Source organism: Hibiscus syriacus, unplaced genomic scaffold (assembly GCF_006381635.1).
Source record: "Hibiscus syriacus cultivar Baekdansim isolate YM2019G1 unplaced genomic scaffold, ASM638163v2 tig00117056_pilon, whole genome shotgun sequence".
Lineage (NCBI taxonomy): Eukaryota > Viridiplantae > Streptophyta > Magnoliopsida > Malvales > Malvaceae > Hibiscus > Hibiscus syriacus.
Window position 1 is genome coordinate 8264117 of NW_024063539.1, and position 22635 is coordinate 8286751.

The 22635-nt window shown below is 32.3% G+C and overlaps 1 protein-coding gene and 1 pseudogene across 1 annotated transcript; both read right to left on the reverse strand.

Annotated features, from left to right (window-relative positions):
- Window positions 1-5060: 5060 nt before the first annotated feature.
- LOC120198509 lies at window positions 5061-5812 on the reverse strand (annotated as a pseudogene).
- A 2485-nt stretch (window positions 5813-8297) lies between these two features.
- On the reverse strand, window positions 8298-9782 carry LOC120197944 (glutathione S-transferase U8-like). The gene is made up of 2 exons (XM_039199344.1): window positions 9451-9782; window positions 8298-8700 (listed from the first exon to the last, which is right to left on the reverse strand). Exons 1-2 carry the CDS (start codon window positions 9763-9765, stop codon window positions 8332-8334), a joined length of 684 nt encoding a protein of 227 aa, XP_039055275.1. The 5' UTR covers window positions 9766-9782; the 3' UTR covers window positions 8298-8331.
- Window positions 9783-22635: the final 12853 nt, after the last annotated feature.

The window sequence follows — 22635 nt, forward strand, 5'->3', positions numbered from 1 at the left end:
AATGGCTAAGATTTAACATGAAAAACAACTTAAATTCAATGGTCCACATTAAATCTTATCATTTTTAAACCATTGAAAATACATTTTTTCCCTTGCTTTATCTTCTAGCAAAAGTTCCTGAATTTTCGATTCAATCCAATTATCCGAATTTTTCTCAAACTTTCACACTTTATAGCTTTTAACACAAAATCGTACGAAAAATCTGAAACCAACAAAAACGTCATTCTTGGGGTAAATTATTCATTTAAGGGACCAGTTTATACCACTTTTTAAAAGTACACTTTGGTCCCTAAACTTTCTAAATTTTTTACTCTAACCACCAAACTTTCAATTTATTCATTTTGGTCACTAACCAAATTTTTATATATTACACGTGAAACTCGTCGGGGATTACAATTTTTGTTCCGGTTCATATGATGAGTTCTATTGTTTTAATATGTTTTATAAAACTTGTCATTCCATCATGATGAATTCTTCGTGTACTGTAGCAAATTATATAAATCCTAAAATAATTTTTTAACACCTGCATTTTTCAAAAGATAAAAATCCACCCCATAATATTTCCAAATTTTATTGTATGTGTAGGACCCCATTCCTCACATTGGACAGAGGTTTTAGCTTTGAGTACAGTGGTAAAATCACGAGCTACTCTTTTAACTGTGTGACCAATTTCAACAAACACCAGGAACATGCATATTGGATCATACAAAACTCTGGAAAGTTATAAAGTAATGACAATAACTTCATAATGCCTCAAATTTCAAAAGGATAGAGGACAGGATCAATATAGCTTCTCATTGAAGACTGCAAAAGGAAGGTTGCCTTTTAAGTCTAAACACCAAGAACACTGTTTAAAAAAATTCAAAACTATTAAAGATAGGATAAGTTTTGTTAAATTCATCGGTTCAAAATTTAAAATAGTAACCGTAGTCTTTTTTTGAAAATGTGTAAAACTATTAAATGAATTTTATTCGAGGTAAGTTTCGTTAGACTATTGTATGTTATATACGTATATCTTATAAAGTCGAGCGATTATTCTCAAATTTGAAAATCAATCAACTAATTATTAAAAATTTTGAGTTATTCAAGTTACTATTCGAGTTGTATTTTATAATTCGATTTGAACTTGAAATTTTTTCGAGTCGAGTCAAGTTTATGAAATTATAACTCGAAGTCAATTCGAGTCGAGTGGAAAAATCGATTTTTCGAGTCGAGTTGAGTTATGTTTTGCTCACCCCTAAACCTAAGTTTTATTTTTTTTCAAACATATTATAATATATATTGGCCTAACGATTTTGTTAACATGGGATGCTATTAGTATATACATATAGTTTGGGATGAAATTGAAATGTTCAAAAAGTTTGAGGACTAATTAGAATGAATGATATAATTGGGGGTGAAACTAAAATGTTCAAAAGTTTGAGGACTAGAATGATAGTCATAGTTTAGGGATGAAATTAAAATATCTAAAAATTTAGAGATTAATTTAGAATGAAAATCATAATTTGAGGACGTGTGATGCAATTAACTAGTAAAAACCATTACCATTCTTTCTTTTTTTCAATTTGATTAAAGATAAAGTGAATCGTGCGTATACATCCTGCTAAAGTTCTCTATCACATTTTGTCCCCGTGGAAATTCTTTGTGGTGGCAACATCTTCATACCCTTCACTTTCTATCCATCTAAGTTCATACCCACAAAGATTTGAATCCAAAATCCAATATAAGCAGCTGATATTCTTGCTTTAAATATCCAATAATTCTAAACTAAAATCTCCCGCATACCAGAAAGATTTTATATGTGTTGTTTCGTGGAAAATCATGAAAAATAAAACTTGATAAAGAACTTGTGTTTCTAAATTTAATTCCTTTGATACCCTTTTTGTGTTGGGATCTAGTCGTCTGTCGTGTAGTCATGGGCTTCGAGGATCAAATTGGGGTGGCAGATATTGCACATGGGGATCTTCAATTGTTGATAAAATTTGGCCTTTCCTTTTCTTTTATGAATAGTCACTTGATCTTATCAGTAATAAATTTTCCATCTCTTTTTTGAAAGCACTCACATGCATGTCTGCGTGGAATTGAGATGGCGAAACTCTGGTGTCCACTGCCCATTGTTTGTCAAAAGGTAGAGGGAACGTGGAAAGCAACAATTTCACCCGACTACTACCACCCACACAAATCTCAATTAAATCAAGCAGTGCATGGATGATTTTTTTTTATGTTATTAGGGTTTGATTCATAATACTTTACCGAGGAAAAATTGAGTAGTATTAATTTCTGACCGTTTATCTCTTCTGATTTAGATGGAGAATCACAATTGATAATTTAATGAGTTGAAAATGATAGTCAATAGTAGCGAGTTTATGTACCTTTTCTCATAATGCACGGTAGTTATATAGTGACTTTTAGTGTTAGTATCAGATCTAAGGACATGATGATTATCTATATGTTAATAGATTAAATATATCCGATTGTCAGATATTAGATTGTAGATTACGTAGGCATGTCAGAATTTACTTAAAGAGTTTTTACCTGTCCGGAGTACATGGAGTCATGGAGGATATGAAGCTATGGAAACCTCAACGTTCGATAAGCGGAGGAATGACAATGAAGTATAGCTTTCGGGTGTGATTCGGAAGAGGTACAATAATATCTAAAATTAAGAGTTCAAACACTCTAAGAATAGATCTAAGAAAAAAATTAGGAGGTTAAATTAATTAATTTTAAAAGTAATAAGAATTTAATAAATATTTAAATTAAAAAAATACAGATCAAAGTTTAATTTGTCTAAATTTAAAACCAATAGAGCTCGATGTTATTTTATTGATATAATAATTAACAAGGATTATTAATAATTTATTGGTCTAGTAGGACGTGAAATTAGTTTTATTAAACAAAATTAAGGGTTAAAACTCTAACGTTTGTGAACTGAACAAATTAAGTTGGAAGAGTCGCCTCATTACGAGTCTCTATAAAATTCGATTTAGATTAATCTATGACAAATCGTGAGAGACCAGCTGTAAAACCATAAACTTAAACAAGTCTCATTGCTGCTAATCAATCATTAAAAAAACATTAAACATCAAAACATAAAAAAGAATTGGATTCTGCAAACCAAAAGGGATTTCCAAGGTATGGAAGAAAAGGGAATATCGAGGAATATGAGACCTAAATTAGCGCCCCCCAAACATGTGTTTTTGTCTTTGGAGCTTGTCGTTTCTGCTCTTGTTACGGTAAGTGTTACAAAACTTTGACCATTTGTCTCCTTTGTTAGGGTTTCCAAGGCTATTAGATTTGACTAGACCATTATCTAAAAGCACACACATCTGTCACAGTTCACCAAATCTGCTGTTTAAAGTGGAAAACAGGGTACATATGCGGCTCTATTTTTAATCATGCCATGCTTATTTTAATTACGAACATAGAACCGTTAAAAAAGTTAGTTATATAAATCTATTAAGTAATAGAAGGAAATGTTATTATCTGAAGAGTTTGTGTTCATACGTACGTATGCGAAATGTGTACGTTGTCAATTCGTTAAAAAAATTAAAAAAATTATACCTTATAATCATATTATATTATTAAAAAAATATAACTACTTGCCCAGCTTTATCCATTTTTATAACAAAGATCTCAAATCTAATTGCCGGAACAATCCAAATGATGCAAAAATGATTTGTAAAATACTGTAAATATTTATGAACATAGTTATTAATGAGATCACTTGATGAGTTTAATTTTCACTATTTCTTTAAGTCTAATATTTATAGAATGGTTGGTGTCTTGGATAAGAAGTCCAAGTATTCTACATTATTTGGGTGCTAATTTATTTTCAAAAGTTCATATAATGTTTTGGGTGTTTACTTATGTTGGAATAGTAAGACTAAAATTAAAGCCCAATCCGAACTTTATAACCTTGATAGTAGAGACCATGGTTATCAAAACCGGATCAGACCGGTCGGTTCAACCGGTTGAATCGTGAACCGATGATCTGTCCGGTCCGATTACCTCACAAAACCGGTCTGACAAAGAACCGGCTGAAAACCGGTAAAATCGGTTTGAACCGCCGGTTTCCTTTTTTTCTTTTTAAAAAAATTAAATCAAACGACGTCGTTTGTACAACAAGCCAAGTCAAATTCGAGTATTGCTGAGCTCGATTCGAACTTGAAAACTTTAAAAGTAAGCTCAACTCAACTCAAAAACTCGCGAGCTAAAAATTATCAAATTCAACTCGAACTCGAAAATATAATATTAAAACTTGAACTCGAAAAGGCTCGAACTCAAAAAAAAATTAGAAGTTCGATTGAAGCCTAAAATTTGAGCTCAATTGAAGCGAAAGAATAGTTCGCTTTGTGCTCAACAAAAGGCTCCATGATTTTGAATGTCAAATTACCTCTATTATTTATAGAAGTAAGTTGAGATGCTCTTCTATGTTTCTTAGTTATGTGAGATTGTTTTGTTCTCATATTTTTACTCTTTAAACTTTTGGGATGCTCTTATATATTTCTTAGCCACGTGAGATTATTTTTTTTTTTTAAATTAAACAAATTAAATCATTTGTTATGTTTTTTTTAAGCCCCAATTTTATTTTTTTGATTATAGTTATATAATTATATTTATTATTTAATATGTTTTACCTTAAATATTATGTTGTAGTTGATTTGAATCATTTTGTTTCACTTGATTTTATGGTTTTTAATTTATATATGTTATGACTTGTGATATTTTTATACCTTTTAATATTGTAAACTTAAAAAAAATGTTACATATATATATTAATATTGCTTTGAATATTATGTAAAATTAAAAAAAAATTATTTTATATAAAATTCGGTTCAACCGCGGTTGAATCTGGTTGAACCAGTGAACCAGTACCTTCACCAGTTCAATGTCCGATCCGGTTTTAAAAACATTGATAGAGACTAGCAAACTAGAAATTTGATGTCGAATGAACTACAAACATTATTTAAGAGTAGGTGATCATTATTTGTTTTTTTTTTGCTCGAAAGCAAGAGCAAATAGCACATTTAAACATGTATTGATGTTACTTTAAACGTTCAATTATGGGCATTAGTTGTAGCTTCTCTCATTTGATCAATACGAGCTTTAAACGCGACCGATACTTTGTCTTTAGGAGGGAAATTTTCCTTAACAACGCTGCAACTTACAAACTCCAATCCGGCAACTTCTTGAATGATCCCAAGCCAAAATCCTACAAAATTGGCAGCAATGTCCACCATTCCAATTGCATCTCCACCAAAGAATCTCTTCCCATTCAGTGCACTTTCAAGCGCTTTCAGACACTCACAAGCTTCTTCCGCCGCCTGTTCCCACTCCTTCTCCGGAGTCGATAGAGCTTTCTGAATGGCAGGCATGCACTACAAACAGGGACAAACATAAGATTTTATGTTAAGGGGTGAATTTATAAAATTTCAAGGGACGGACGTCTTTGTAATGTACTATAGGATACTATCATTAATGTGAAATCATGCCTTGTCATCCATGAAGTTGGCCCAAAACCGAGCTTTGGCTTTATCATAAGGATCCTCCGGCAAAATCGGATTAGATTTCCAAGTTTCGTCGATGTATTCAAGTATCACAAGAGACTGCAATTGGTTTGCCATTGTGAAGGAGAACTGGAACTTTCTTATGAACAAGGTTGTACTGCAAAAGCAAAGGGCTCTTGTTCCCTAAGACATCCTCTTCTATGTATTCATAGGGTATACCTTTGAACAACAAAGCGAGCTCTACCCTGCGGCTGAAAGGGCTCACCCAGTATCCAAAAACTTTCACTTCATCACCCATTTTGCACCTTAAGGGTCACCTTGATTTTGCACCTTGGTTTCACTTCAGTGCATTAATAAGATTAGCCATAAATGATACTATTGTCGAAACGATTTTAGAATGGGGAGCGGGATTTTGAAAACCGCATCAATTTTAATTTTCCTCTTAATTGATTAATTTTTAATTAAAAACAGTGCGATCTTAGAAAACCACTCGTTTCGAAATTTTGAAAATTCCATAACGATAAGAAAGTCATACGGTTCGAGGAGTCGCCACCAACCTTTGATTAGGGTGTGATTGAACACCAAAAAATATTGTCATTTTAAATAAAAATTAATTTTAATTAAAACAACAAATTTAGGTTTGCGTTACCAGAAAATGAGTTCGGGAGTCGGTTACGCGTGGGGAAGGATTAGCACCCCCACAGCGTCCTAAATCGGTACCTCGTCGATTAATTAATGTCTTTGCAATGAAATTTACAAATTCGATTTTAATTTGATTTATGATCCCCAACAAATAACAACACACGAATTCCACCATATTCAAAAGCAACCAGATTGATTAAGTTAAAATTACCAAGCCTTTAGAAAGATAAAAAATATTCGATTATTTACAAATATCGAGACCAGATCTTAGATAAGTTCTAACTATCTTTTCTCGATAAATTTAAATAGCCTAACATTTCTTTTTCTTCCATTCCCAAATTTTAAGAGAGATGAATCAATTTCTTAGGTGTCACTGATGGAATATACTTTTAATTTAAAATCATCCAAAGCAGATATCTAATCAGTTAAGACAACCCACTTAAAATAATCTTAAATTAAAAGGGTATTACCCTTAATCCGATTATGTAATAATGTCGAGTTATGTGCACGAGGTTATCATACAAATTATGCAAAAAGAATATCATGCAAAAAAATAATTAAATAAATATTATGATATAAAAATTATATCAACATGTGATACACAAATATATTACCATGCCATGTGACATACAAAATTTATATTTATTAATTATAATACACTGTATATATTAATATGTGATACATAAATATGACTGAAACAAAAAAAAAATAGTCAAACTGTAAATTTTTAAACATGCATATACATATTAAAATAATGACTAAATCATATTAAACAAAGTTTTACTATCTTAAATGTAAACAAGATAACAATTAAAACATAAATGCAAATATTACAATATTGAGTACATAAAATTATTACAAAGGATTAAAACCAGAATAAACCCAAAACCTGCTTAGGACTAAAAAGATCATGCAAAAAGATAGAATTCAAATGTCTAGACCACAAAATTACAGAAATTAACACTAGGAATAAAATTAAATGAACATAAAATAAATAGAAAGAATTATAAACATGCAAAATTCAACCTAGGGACTAAAACGAAACATGAAAAAAATTAAAGGTGAAATGTCTAAACAACAGGATTTAAATACATTACCATTTAGGACTGACATTAAATTCGGGTAAAATAAGAAGACAGGATTAGAAATACGAAAACATCAATTTAAGGACTAAAATATATAAAACAAAATATTTAAATGACCAATATAATGAAAAACTCATGAGCAACCTATACGACGTCGTTTTGTAGAGTTAATATACATATTATTTTAAATGAAAACTTGCCCTAATTTTCCTTTGTAAACATCCTCTGCGCCGTCCCCCCTCCCCTATCTTTTTCATTCTCTCCTTCTCATACGTTTCACCTTGCCGAGAGCACCAAAGCTCATCCCACCGGCCACCAGCAAATCAAATGGGGAACAAAACCGTCCCCTAAACAAGACCAAACTAACTCCTCCTCTCCACTCTTTCCACTCTCGACCGAGACCCAAATCCTAGCCCCGACCACCGTTAGTAATTTCGACCATCAATCTAAGGCGCCTGCAAAACGCGATTCTAATTCCAGAGATCCATACGCACTGATGATGATATTTTAGGTTCTCATGCGTTCGAATCTGGTCCCTGCGTTACTCGTGTGCCTCTGTCAAGGATTCCTCTATCCCTAACAACGAGACCTTCAACGACAAGGATGGAAGCCGTGAAGCCCTCTACCCCCACAACAACTTAACGACCAGGTAAACTCAACTCTTACACTGTTTCGATTTGAATTTTTTTTGTTTAAACTTTAATTTCTCTTCCTCAATAATGGAACCAGAAAGACGATTAAAGGGACTCAACAAGACCCATACACGTTCGCACAACTCTTCCTCAATAATCGTAATCAAAATAAAAAGGCCTAGGAAGTGATAAAGCAAACTGGGCAATCCCGTGAGCTGCCAAATTTGCCGACCGATGAATGTAATTTTATGGTTCGGTAATAACGTAGGTTTGATTGATATTATTTAAATAATTAAGTGATTTGATTAAAGAAATTAAAAGATTAATGAATATTAAAGAAATTTTATTTAAGAGTAGGTGATAATTTTTTTTTACTGGAAAGTAAGAGCAAATAGTCAATTTAAACATATATTGAGATTACACCCGAAACCAAGATAAAAGAGATCCTCATAGGAAAAATGTTCAATTAGGGGCTTTAGTTTGAGCTTCCCTCATTTGATCAATACGAGCTTTAATCACGACCGATACTTTGTCTTTAGGATGTAAATTTTCCCCAACAATGCTGCAACTCACAAACTCGTCGGTCCATTTGAACAAGTGAGGGAATTTCTCAGCCGACAACAACTCCACTCCGGTAACTTCTTGAATGATCCTAAGCCAATACCCAACAAAATTGCCAGCAATATCTACCATTCCAATTGTATCTCCACCAAAGAATCTCTTCCCATTCAGTTCACTTTCAAGAGCTTTCAGACAATCATAAACTTCTTCTGCCGCCTGTTCTCGCTCCTTCTCCGGGCCTAATACGGCTTTCTGAATAGCAGGCATGCACTGCATGGACACCGAGTTGGTCAAATTCGTGTTTTCGTGTTCTTACTATACTATATGATGTGCAAGAAGAATTTAACAAGGTTGTAGAAACATTATTTATTGGTCATTTCATCAATCACAACCAATATATCTATACACAAACGAAATCTATTGCTAAAATGAAAGGATGTAACATTTAAATTTTAAAATTTAAATTGAGAAAGATTATAGCATAATCTTATCATGCTGCACAGAATTACTGGCAAGATAGTGGTTTAGAAGATAGACAACACAAAATATCAATAAGGTGGAAGCATGAGAAAGAATTGAGAGATCGATTTCAAGAGCATGCAGAGCGGAGGTAAGATAAGAGATGCTATTGATTGGTGGAGTTAAGTTTGATAGAGTTATGGATGATAACTATGGTGAAAGGCTTGTTTGGGCCAAGAGTATTAGAGAGTGTTTTCAATGGTTATTGGAATTGAAACTTAAAACTCGGGAGAGATAATATCGGATAACATATAGAAGAAAAATTAAAAATATTGTCAAAATGTTATTCATTGCTCGTTTCATCAATGACAACCAACGTATTTATACACAATAAAGTTTATTACTTTCTAATAAAGATTTAGTCAAATACAATCACAAGATAATATACATAAAGATGACTGTTAAAATGAAAAGATATAATATTTAAAATTTAAAATTTTAATTGAGAAAGGTTATTATATAATATTATCTTATGATACTATCATTAATGTGAAATCATACCTTGTCATCTATGAACTTTGCCCAGAATCGAGCCTTGGCTTTATTGTAAGGATCCTCCGGCAAAATAGGATTGGATTTCCAAGTTTCGTCGATGTATTCAAGTATCACAAGCGACTCTGCAATTGGTTTGCCGTTGTGAAGGAGAACTGGAACTTTCTTATGAACAGGATTGTACTGCAAAAGCAAAGGGCTCTTGTTCCCTATGACATCTTCTTCTATGTATTCATAGGGTATACCTTTGAACCGCAAAGCAAGCTCTACCCTGCGGCTGAAAGGGCTACCCCAGAATCCAAAAACTTTCACTTCATCACCCATTTTGCTCCTTAAGGGTTACCTTGGTTTCATGCTTCTTATAGAGGAAAGATTTGCTTGTTTCTCAAGACTTTGGATGCTGCACCCGGTTAGTTTATTCAATAAATTAGTGAGGGTTCGTCAGCCTTTACGTAATCAACGACGAATGTGTGGAAACGGAGTGGTTAAAATAATGAAGATAGTTAAAAAGTCAGGACCGAACAGTGAACATGGGTTTGTTTAAGGAGAAGCGAACTAATATACGGTTAAGAAATGGTTTGACCGAAAATTTAATAAGATACTTAACAAAGTCGGTTAAGCGCTACCGGAAATGTTGACTAAAAAAATGTTGTAGGTGGAAAACATGAAGAAATATTAAAAATTTTGGTAACCTGTAAACTTTGTTTATTGGTAGGTATTGATATCTTGCAAAGAAGTATCAATATATATAGTAATATATAAGAAAATGAAGAAAACCAGTTAAAAATAGACATGTATCTATACATTTATAAGTATATGTATAAAAATATCGGTACTTTAGTTGTAACATCCTCAATATCGGGTTAATGACTAAATTATAAAGCTTCAGAATTTAGTGATTAAAATAGAATAATTAAATAGTTCAAGGACTTATTTGGAAATATTTTATGAAGGATTGTTAGTAATTATTAAATGAATTAAAGGGAAAAATGGTCATTTGACTTAAAAATGAATTAAAATGTGATAGGGATGAGATATATACACGTGAGAAATGTGGATGAGGGAAAAGAGAGTTTCTAGAGTTCACTTCATCCTTTTTTTTCTTTCCACCGTGAACCAAGGTAGCAAAGGTGAGTTTTATGCTTAGCTGATTATTTGTTGATTTTAAGAGCGAATTTTGATCCTTAGGTGATATTTAAGCTTAAGGAAAGCTTAAGTTGTCTTATTATCAAAAGATGAAGAAGTTATAAGAGACTAAAGAGAAGGGGTTTCTAAATGAATTTCTAGAAAAGAGTTGATAAGTTGAATTAGAAACTAAATTTGACTTGTCATCAACTTAATTAAGAGATATCAAGTGATAGAATTGGATTTAGAACATATTGAAAAATTGGTATGATTATTGATTTTTATTTGGAGAAAAGAATTTTGAGGTTTAAGGTGTAATAAAAGAGTATAAATTGGTTTAAGCATATGTATGTGAGTTAAGAATATGAAATGGGAGGAAACATGAAGTGTTGAAGCTGAAAAGAGTGAATTTTCGTGCTGGAAATGTGATTTCTGGCCAAAGTGTATCGATACACATTCAATAGGTACCGATACACTCTTGAAGAAAAATCATCGAATGCAATAAGTGTATCGATACATAGGCAGTGTATCGATACCCCCTTAAAATGAAAACTTCGAATGTAATTTGTGTACCGATACATAGGTAGTGTATCGATACATACGTTAAGGGATGTACCGATACACTCCAGAGTGTACCGATACTTACCCTAAATAAAAAATGAAAGTAGCATTTCTTTTAGTCTAAAAATGAAAGATTAGAGTATATCAATTAGAATACTAATATGGATCCATGTATAATTATGTAGATACTGAACGTAATCTCGGTCCGGAACAATCGAAGAATTAGGACCGATTCAAAGCAAGCAAGGCTAAGGTGAGTGCATAATATACGTACAATTTAATGGAAATAAGACTCGCGATAAGTCTATTTCCTAGATTAATTTCGTAGTCTGATAATTATGAACATGCATACATTATAGTCTTTATTAAATATGCATAAGTCCTATATGTTTACATATGATTCAATACATGTTATATGACTCATATGAATGTATTAAAATACTTGTGTTATAAGATGTGAGATGGATGGTTTTATGCACATGTGAAATGTGATAGAAAAAAAGATATATGTGATTACAATGGAAATGACATGAGTACATGTTTGTATGAAGTAAAATATTAATGCCCATGTTATGTAATATAAGAGCTCTAGGTATAGTTGGCATGCCAAGAGTCGAGGGTTTCATAGGTCCTTCGGGACATACTCATAGGTCATTCGGGACATATTCACAGGTCCTTAGAGATAAATTTCATATGCTACTCAATGGGACTTATACGAGCTGTGGTGGCAGCAGATGTGCACAACCTCCATGTACTCGAATACCTTAAGTTCTCAGTATATACATAGGCCTATAAATAATATGAAAAATGTGTGTATTGCATTATATGTTATCGTATTAGTATTGGTCATAATGAATCATATGAATGAAATGGACTCATGAATGATAGTGATGATTTTATATGAATAGTATGTTACATGCTCATATTCATAAGAAATATATTATTATAAGTTTATGCCTCACTAACTCTATGACTTATTGTGTAAGTGATTTACGCGTAGGTACAGGAAAGCAAGAAGACCAGTTTTAGGAGCAGCAGAACATCATATCACAACTTAAGGATCAGATCAGAAGCACTTTACACAGTATGTCTGTTTATATAATATGTGTTGGCATGAAAATAGAGTCGTATAATATACATGCTCTGATTGATTTTGTAATGTTTTGAACCTAATGATGTAAATATAGTTTTTGTGTTAATAAAAGTTTAAATTTACTACGGTTTTTTTTCAATGTACATGTTTGAAAAGTCAATGTGACACTTCAGATTCGTATCTGGGTCGGATACAGGTTGGGGTGTTACATTTAATGGTATCAGAGCCAGTTTAGTCGATTATCGCATAAGCCAAAGTCTATAATGTCTTAAAAGTGTACATGCCAATATAGTAGTAAGAACTTCTGATCTGATAAGAGTAATGAGTATGCTGCTTAGCTAATAAAGACATTTGGTTATATTTGATTAGATGTCTGGACAAGATAACTCCCAAAGTGAAGCGGGAGATGAGAGACTAGCCGAAAGTAGTAATTCATTTACCCTGACCAGGAAAGGTAAAGAACAGGCACCCTCTAAAGTGGTTGTGCAAGATCAAGACGTCTTCTTCAGAACGTTGGACGCAATCTTGACCTGTTTCTAACTTCCTGCCTCCTCAACGCAAAGGATGACTGTTGCAAAGGAGCTGAAAATATTAGGAGCTTATGAGTTCAAAGATGAGGCTGAGGAGGGTCCAGTTACTACGAACCTTTGACTCAATGATGTGAAGATCATGTTAGAGGGACTCTATGTTCTGATGTGGAGAAGCTAGACGAGTAGTCTTCTTACTTCGTGGGCAAGCGAGAATTTAGTGGACAAATGTCACCTTGAGGATGACCAGTGATCAAGTGACATGGTCTCTGTTCCTGGAAGAGTTTCGACATAAGTACATAGGAGATCATTCATTAAGCAGATGAAGCATAAATTCTTAAATTTGAAGCAAATGAACCGCACTGTATATGAGTATGAGTGTCAGTTTAAAAATTGAGTCGTTTTGTAGCTGAATTGGTGCCTACAGAGAAAGATGTCTGCGAATGGTTCGTGGAGGGTTTACTCCCGAGGTTGAAGGACATGTTGATTGTACTGAATTTGTCCTTGTTCCAAGAAGTAATAAATCGTGCTAAAGCTCTAGAAAGAGAGCTTAGAATGAATGGTTTGGGGAACAAATATCTCAACCATCCAAAAGAACTGAGCTTCATCAAGTTCTACACTACCTAAGAGAGGTAAAGATTCCGGCTTTGATATCAAGCAAGATCCGAATCGGTTGCCTCATTTGCTAGAGGATCAAATCAGGCAAGAACTAGACAGACTCAATCTGTAGGGTCTAGTGATGAGCGAGTACAGTAGAGTCAAGTTAGACAGTGTCAGATTTGTGGAAGAAATCATAGCGGGATATGTAGAGTTAAAACTGGAGCTTGTTTCGATGTGGGGAAGCAGGGCATTTCATGAGAGACTGTCTTTGAGGGTCGGAGAGCATGCTTAACCAGAAAGAAATGCTTCAATGTCTCAGAGGGGAGGAGGTAGAGGTAGAAGAATAAATATGATAAATCTTCTACTCAGCAGGAGGTACGCTCCACTGCTCGAGTGTATAACCTCAAAACCAATGAAGACCAGGATAATCCAGAAATAATAACAAGTACCTTTTTAGTATTGGATAAATGTGTTATGGTATTGATTGATCGGGGTCTATATATCATACATTAGTAGTAAGTTAGTGAGAGAGTTAAATATTTCATTAGAAGACACCAGTAATGAGGTTATAGTTTCGAATCCATTAGGGCACATGATCGAATTAATAGAAGGTGTCGAGGGTCTCCCATACGGATTCAGAGAATTGAATTCTCTGCTAATCTGATGGAATTACCCTTTGAAGAATTCGAAGTGATACTGGGAATAGACTGGTTATACCACTATCATGCGAATGTCGATTGTAGATTAAAGAGGGTAACGCTAGTCAACTCAAATGGATTAGAAGTGGTAGTGTTCAGTGTTTAGAACGAGATATGGACACTATGAATTTATTGTGATGCCTTTCAGAGTTACAAATGCACTGAATGCCTTTATGGATCTAATGAATAGAATATTTCAACCTTATTTGGACCAATTCGTAATGATTTTCATCGATGACATATTGGCGTATTCCAAGACGAAAGAAGATCATAGTACACACTTAAGAACAGTTTTGCAAATTCTACGAGATAAGAAGTTATATGCCAAGCTATCCAAATGTGAGTTTTGGTTGAATGAAATAATATTTCTCGGACATGTGATTTCTGCAGAAGGAATTGAGTAGATCCTCAAAAAGTAAAAGCTATTCTTTAATGGGAGGTTCCCAAGAATGTATCTGAAGTTCGAAGCTTTTGGGACTTGCCGGATATTATCGAAGGTTTGTTAAGAACTTTTCAATGATCGCTTTACTTTGACTGAGCTGATGAGAAAAGGTGTGACATTTGTTTGGACTCTTGAATGTCAAGAAAGTTTTAATATATTGAAAAAGATTTTGATAGAAGCTCAAGTATTAGTTCAACTAGAATCTGGTAAAAACTATGTGGTTTATAGTGACGTGTCCCATAATGGCTTGAGATGTGTATTGATGCAAGAGGGTAAAGTGGTGGCGTATGCATCGAGGTAATTAAAACTGCATAATAAGAATTATCCTACACATGATCTGGAGATGGCTATAGTGATGTTCGCTCTTACAATCTGGTGTCACCACTTATATGGTGAACGACGCTACTTGTATATGGATCATAAGAGTCTGAAGTATCTGATGACTCAGAATGAGTTAAATTTAAGACAAAGAAGATAGGTGGAATTTCTAAAAGACTATGATGTAGTAATCGACTTCCATCCTGGAAAAGCAAATGTAGTGGCAAATGCTTTAAGCCGGAAGACGTTTGCAGCCTTACGAGCTCTGGATGCTAGATTGTCAGTGAATGATGATGGTGTTTTATGTGCGGAATTAACCCTTCGGCCATCATAGATAAATAAAGTCAAGGAATTGCAAGTTAGAGATGAGAAGTGTTCAAAGAAATTACAGTAAATAAGAATCGGAGAGTTTGATGGTTATGAGATAAAAGCTTATGGTAATTTATACTATCGAGGGAGATTAGTAATTTTGGATAAGGATGAGTTGAAGAATAATTTGTTAACGGAAGCTCACTATAGCCTGTTAACGATGCATCCGGGAGGAAAAAAATGTATATGGATCTCAAAAGTTGTTATTGGTGGCCAGGAATGAAAATAAATATTATGGAATTTGTTTCCAAATGGTTGACTTGTCAGTAAGTCAAAGCGGAGCATCAAGTTCATCGGGGTTGTTGTAACCAATTTCTATTCCTTAATGGAAATGGGAGAATGTAACGATGGATTTTGTAACGGGGTTGCCTTTGACTCCGAACAAAAGAGATTCAATCTGGGTGATCGTAGACAGATTGACTAAGTCAACTCATTTCATTCCATTGCGAACTGATTTCTCTATGGATAAATATGATGAGCTTTATATTAGAGAGATTATACGATTACATGGTGTACATGTTTCCATTGTTTCTGATCGAGATACTAGATTCATATCGAGGTTTTGGAAATCTTTACATAGAGCGTTGGGAACTCGATTGAATTTTAGCACAACATTTCATCCTCAGACTGATGAATAATCTGAGCGAACTATCCAAATCCTAGAGGACATGTTAAGAGCCTGTGTGATTGAATTCAAGGGATCATGGGAAAATTTTTTTGCCACTTGTTGAATTTGCCTATAACAATAGTTTCCAATCAAGTATAAAAATAGCTCCCTATGAAGCTCTTTATGGAAGGAGATGTCGTACACCTAAATTGATTCGAGCTTAAAGATAGAGAAGTCTTCAATCCTGAGTTTATTCGGGAAGTGGAAGAGAAAGTTCATGTGATTCAGAATAATTTTAAAACGGTAACTGATAGACATAAATCATATGTAGATTTAAAGAGAAAGAAAATTGAATTTCAAGTTGGAGATAAAGTATTTTTAAAAGTGTCTCCATGGAAGAAGGTGTTAAGATTTGGTCAGAAAGAAAAGTTGGGTCCTCGGTTTATTGGACCCTATGAGATTGTAAAAAGAATAGGACCAGTGGCATATCAACTACTTTGCCACTTTAGATGAAAAAGATACAAGATGTCTTTCACATTTCAAAGCTTTGAAGGTGTAGATTTAATCTCTCTCATATAGTTATTCCATAAGAGATAGAGGTTCAGACTGATCTGAGTTATGAGGAAGAACCGGTTCAAATTTTAGCTCAGGAGGTTAAGCAACTAAGGAACAAAACTATTGCATTGGTCAAAGTTTTGTGGAGTAATCACAAGGTAAAGGAGGCAACATGGGAGTGTGAAGAGGATATGGGGAATCAATACCCCCATCTATTTGCCCATTGAAAATTCAAGGACGAATTCTCTTAAGGGGGAGATTTGTAACATCCTCAATACCGGTTTAGTGACTAAATTGTAAAGCTTCAGAATTTGGTGATTAAAGTAGAATAATTGAATAATTCAAGGACTTATTTGAAAATATTTTATGAAGGATTATTAGTAATTATTAAATGAATTAAAGGGAAAAATGGTCATTTAACTTAAAAATGAATTAAAATGTGATAGGGATGAGATATATACACGTGAGAAATGTGGATGAGGGAAAATAGAGTTTCCAAAGTTCTCTTCATCATTCTTCTTTCTCTCCACCGTGAACCAAGGTAGCAAATGTGAGTTTTCTGGTTAGCTGATTATTTGTTGATTTTAAGAGTGAGTTTTGATCCTTAGGTGATACTCAAGTTTAAGGAAAGCTTAAGCTGTCTTATAATCAAAAGATGAAGAAGTTATAAGAGATTAAAGAGAATGGGTTTCTAAATGAATTTATGGAAAAGAGCTGATAAGTTGAATTCGAAACTAAATTTGACTTGTCATCAACTTAATTAAGAGATATGAAGTGATAGAAATGGATTTATAACATATTGAAAAATTGGTATGATTATTGATTTTTATATGGAGAAAAAAATTTTGAGGTTTAAGATGTGATAAAAGAATATAAATTGGTTTAAGCATATGTATGTGAGTTAAGAACATGAAATGAGAGGAAACATGAAGTGTTGAAGTTGAAAAGAGTGAATTTTCGTGCTGGAAATGTGATTTATGGCCAAAGTGTATCGGTACACATTCAATAGGTACCGATACACTCTTGAAGAAAAATCATCGAATGCAATAAGTGTATCGATACATAGGCAGTGTATTGATACCCCTTAAAATGAAAACTTCGAATGTAATTTATGCACCGATACATAGGTAGTGTATCGATACACACGTTAAGGGATGTATTGATACACTTTAGAGTGTATCGATACTTACCCTAAATAAGAAATAAAAGTAGCCTTTCTTTTAGTCTAAGAAACGAAAGATTAGAGTATATCAATTAGAATACTGATATGGATCCATGTATAATTATGTAGATACTGAACGTAATCTCATTCCGGAACAATCGAAGAATTAGGATAGATTCAAAGCAAGCAAGGCTAAGATGAGTGCATAATATATGTACAATTTAATGGAAATAGGACTTGTGATAAGTCTATTTCCTAGATTAATTTCATAGTCTGATAATTATGAACATGTATACATTATATTCTTTATTAAATATGCATAAGTCATATATGTTTACATATGATTCAATACATGTTATATGACTCATATGAATATATTAAAATATTTGTGTTATAAGATGTGAGATGAACGGTTATATGCACATGTGAAATGTGATAGAAGAAAATATATATGTGATTACAATGGAAATGACATGAGTACATGTTTGTATGAAGTAAAATATTAATGCCCATGTTATGTAATATGAGAGCTCTAGGTATAGTTGACATGTCAAGAGTCGAGGGTTTCATAGGTCATTCGGGACATACTCATAGGTCCTTCGAGACATATTCACAGGTCTTATGGACAAATTTCATATGCCACTCAGTGGGACTTATACAAGCTGTGGTGACAGCATGTGCACAACCTCCATGTACTCGAATACCTTAAGTTCTCAGTATACACATAGGCCTATAAATAATATGAAAAATGTGTGTATTACATTATATGTTATCATATTAGTATTGTTCATAATGAATCATACAAATGAAATGGAATCATGAATGATAATGATGATTTTATATGAATAGTATGTTACATGCTCATATTCATACGAAATACATTATTATAAGTTTATGCCTCACTAGTCTATGACTTAGCGTGTAAGTGATTTACACGTAGGTACAGGAAAGCAAGAAGACCAGTTTTAGGAGTAGCAGAGCAACATATCACAACTTAAGGATCATCAGAAGCACCTTACACAGTATGTCTGTTTATGTAGTATATGTGTTGGCATAAAAATAAAGTCGTATAGTATACATACTCTGATCGATTTTGTAATGTTTTGAACCTTCTGATGTAAATATAGTTTTTTGTGTTAATAAAAGTTTAAATTTACTACGGTTTTTTTTCAATGTACATGTTTAAAAAGTCAATGTGACACCTCAAATTCGTATCCAGGTCGGGTACGGGTTGGGGGTGTTACATTAGTAATTTTAAAAAATTGCAATAAAAGCTCCTATAAAGTATTGATATTGTCTATATAGGTATATTGATAATAGGCGTAAATACCAAGTATCGATATTGTCTATATAGGTATCGATACTTTTATTCATGTATGCTTATCAAAAAATTTGCACGCAAAATGCATCGATACACATATATAAAGTATTGATACTTATAATTTCGAAATCTATTACTTTAAAGTAATAGGTTTATTTACAATGAAAATGGTAAAAGTCTATCGATATAATGATAATAGGCATAAACATCAAGTATCGATACACATGTATAAGGTATCGATACGTGGAATTTCGAAACCTAGTACTTTAAAGTAATAGGTAAATTAACAATGTACACGATAAACGTTTCTACTGATATAATGAAAATAGGCGTAAATGTACAAGTATCGATACTGTCATATAAGTATCGATTATTATAATTTCGAAACATATTACTTTAAAGTATTAGGTAAATTAACATTGTACACGGTAATATATTGATAATATTGAAAATAAATCAAGAAATTAACCTATTTTGTTATCGTCGGATTACTAAGGCTCCATCAACTTTAAACATGCGCTACCTATTACATTAAATAAGCGTTACTTGTTATATTATTATGGTTGATAATGTTTCCAGTAATTAACCTATTTTGTTATCGTCGGATTTCTAAGGCTTCATCAACTTAAACTTTAGTAACATTTTAGGAGCTACCTAATATGTTGACAATATTGATAACAAATCAAGTAATTAACCTATTTTGTTATCGCCGGATTTCTAATGCCCCATCAACTTTAAAAATGTGCTACATATTACGTTACATAAGCACCACCTGTTATGTTATTATAGTTGATAATGTTTCCAGTAATTAACCGGTTATATTAAAGTTAATATTTTTGGCGCATTTTACATACGACGATAATATTCTCAGTTATGATCATTATTATTACTAACACAAATAACATTTTCGGTGAAAACATATAATATTTATAGTAACGCTTTTAACCGGTCACCTATTTAACTAGTCATACCATTTTTTAGTTGTATACTAGTCCGCCTCACAGCAGAACCTCCCATGAACATAGGCATGGGTAATCGAAATATTTTATACAATAATTAGATAATCTAAATTTGGAGTTGCTGGAGACCATTTATTTTGGATGTAATCTTTTGAATATTTTATCAATTTTAAATTGCAACCAATATTTCTTTTATAATTTCATTGTTTGTAACGGTAACGGATCTAAATATTTAAAAAAGTAGATCTAAAATTTTAATATTTTTTAAAATGATAAACATTTTTACTTTTTCTTTAACACATTAAATTAAATTTAACTATTTTTCTAAAATAATAAGATATACTTGACTCCTAAGAGGTTTAGTGCAATCACCTTTAGAAAATACATTATATATCATATTTGTAATACCCCAAATTTTTGGATAGTGACCAAAATATAAAATTTGAAAGTTTGATGGTCAAAGTAGAAAATTGGGAAATGTTTAAGGACATAAGTGGTAATTTTTCCCAATAAGAATTTTATTTCATAAATGGATTTGGTTAGTGGCCAAAATATAAATTTTGAAAGTTTAGTGACGAAATTATAAACTTTAGAAAAGTTTAGAAACTAAAATGATAATTTAAAAAAATACATTTTGGCATCGTAAATAAATAGTTTACTTCAAGAATAACATTTGTGTGGGAATCAGAATTTTAATACGGGTTTTGTATTAAAAGTTATAAAGCAATCAAGTTCGAGGAAAAAATCAGTAAATTGGATTGAATAAAAATTTCAGAAAAATCTGAAGGATGATAAATTAGACCTCAAAATATTATTTCCACATTTTTAAATGTTGAAAATAATATAAATCTTTGGATTTTAATATTTAATTCCATATTTATTATGAACTGTTGGATTAAAGTGGCAAGATTGTAATTTTTGGAAAAGGCAAGGGTAAATTGGTAAAGTAAGATTTTGTTTTTCCATCTTTGACTTTAAGAAAATGATAAGGTTGAGGTGTCTTGGTTGGATGGTAAATATGAAGTTTCATTAAGGGTAAATTAGTATTTTCCAAATTTAATGGATTTAATATTCATTAAAGTTTAAATTAAAAGGTAAATTAGCATGAAATTATCTAAATTTCATGCTAATTTGTTATCATCTTCTCCATGTGCCGTGACTTCCTAGGTAAGAGAAAAAATTGATTTCCATTTTTGAGTTATTTTATTTGGATTTCAAGTTATGCCGTGAACTAGAAAAGTGATTTATTCGAAAAACTATCTTTGGTACCAATTATGCTTGTTCAACTAGCTTGATTTCAAAAATCCTCAATCTTAGGATTTGTGTTCACACTAAGATTCATAAAATTGATGATGAATTTTGATGTTTTTGAGGTTGTATATTCATTTTCAAGCTTGATTTATGATTAAAACATGTTCAAACTTCCTAGAAATGATTCTATAATTTTTGGCCAAAAGAGGAAATTGTAGAACTTTGTGTTTTGATGAGAGTTGATTAGGGCTTTGATTATAGAGATGTTGTAATGTTGTTTGGAAGTTGATTTCATGCTTGAATCGAATTAAAATCGAGCAAAATCATGAAAACCTAGTTTTAAAGGTTAAAGCATTCGGCCATGGTATATTTGAGTGAGAAAAATTATGGAAAAATTATTTAAGGGCTGGAAATGATGTAGGAAGTATGTTACAAGCCTTAAAAACTTTGGAGACCATTCTATAATATTTGAAAAGTTGGAGGACCTATTCGACAATTTTGGAAAGTCATGAGATGATTGTGTAATTAATCAATATTTGATGTACACTACTGGAAATTACTGTTTGAGGGTTGAAATTGACATTAGAATGTAAAATTAAGCCATTTTGAAAAATTAGTAAAGTTTAAGTACAAAATGGTGAATATTGAGAAAGTTAATGGCTTAAGTGGTAATTTTGGTATTGTTGAGATATTGGGTTGTAAGTTTAATACTGAAAATTTATTGGGCTTATTTGGGCTTGAATTGAAGAATTTATGAAAATGACCCATTTTGAATAAAAAGGAAAAGTTAAGATGAATTTTAAAAGAATTCAAAAATAGTGTACTTTTGAGTATTATTATTTTGTATAAATGTTAGTAAGGATACTAACATTGTATTTTATATTGGTATGTGTGATTATGGATGCTTGTGAAGATTGTAATCAAATTCGTGAGACAAGCAAACAAAAAGGCAAGGAAAAAGTTCCAGAATAGTCGGACTACAGTGAGGCATATCAGGTGAGTGCATTTATTATGTACTTTTATGATATGAGGACGACTTGTGATGAGTCAACCTCGAATGTTTTTATAAAAGCATGTTTTACCGTAATTTGAAATCTTTTCATAAAGTTTATGAATATGATTTTTATGAATGATTTTAGGGTATGAACTGCCCAAAATTGAATGGAGTTTTTCATACAAATTATTATTTATTGATGGTTTGAAATAAATGTTTAACATTCGATTTGGATTTTAAAGCATTTGTATGTACATGGAGAGTTATAGGTGCAATAATAATACCATAAATAATACGGTATTGTAATAGTACTTTGTGTACTTTAGCAATATGTATGTAATGACATACTTGGTGTGAAATGGATATCTATCGATTTAGAAAATGCTTATAGCATTTTCGTAAGAATACTTTGTGTACTTGGAGTAGTACTTTGTGTACTATGGTAAGAGTACTTTGTGTGCGAGGATGGTAATCGTACAAGATTACTATTCCGAAAATGGTTAGTTTCATGTTATTGTGTACCTGACATTCTCATTTGTCATGCATTAGGATGTGAAAGGATATTTTGGAATATACTTATTTATAAGTATGCTAGGCATACGAAATACTGTT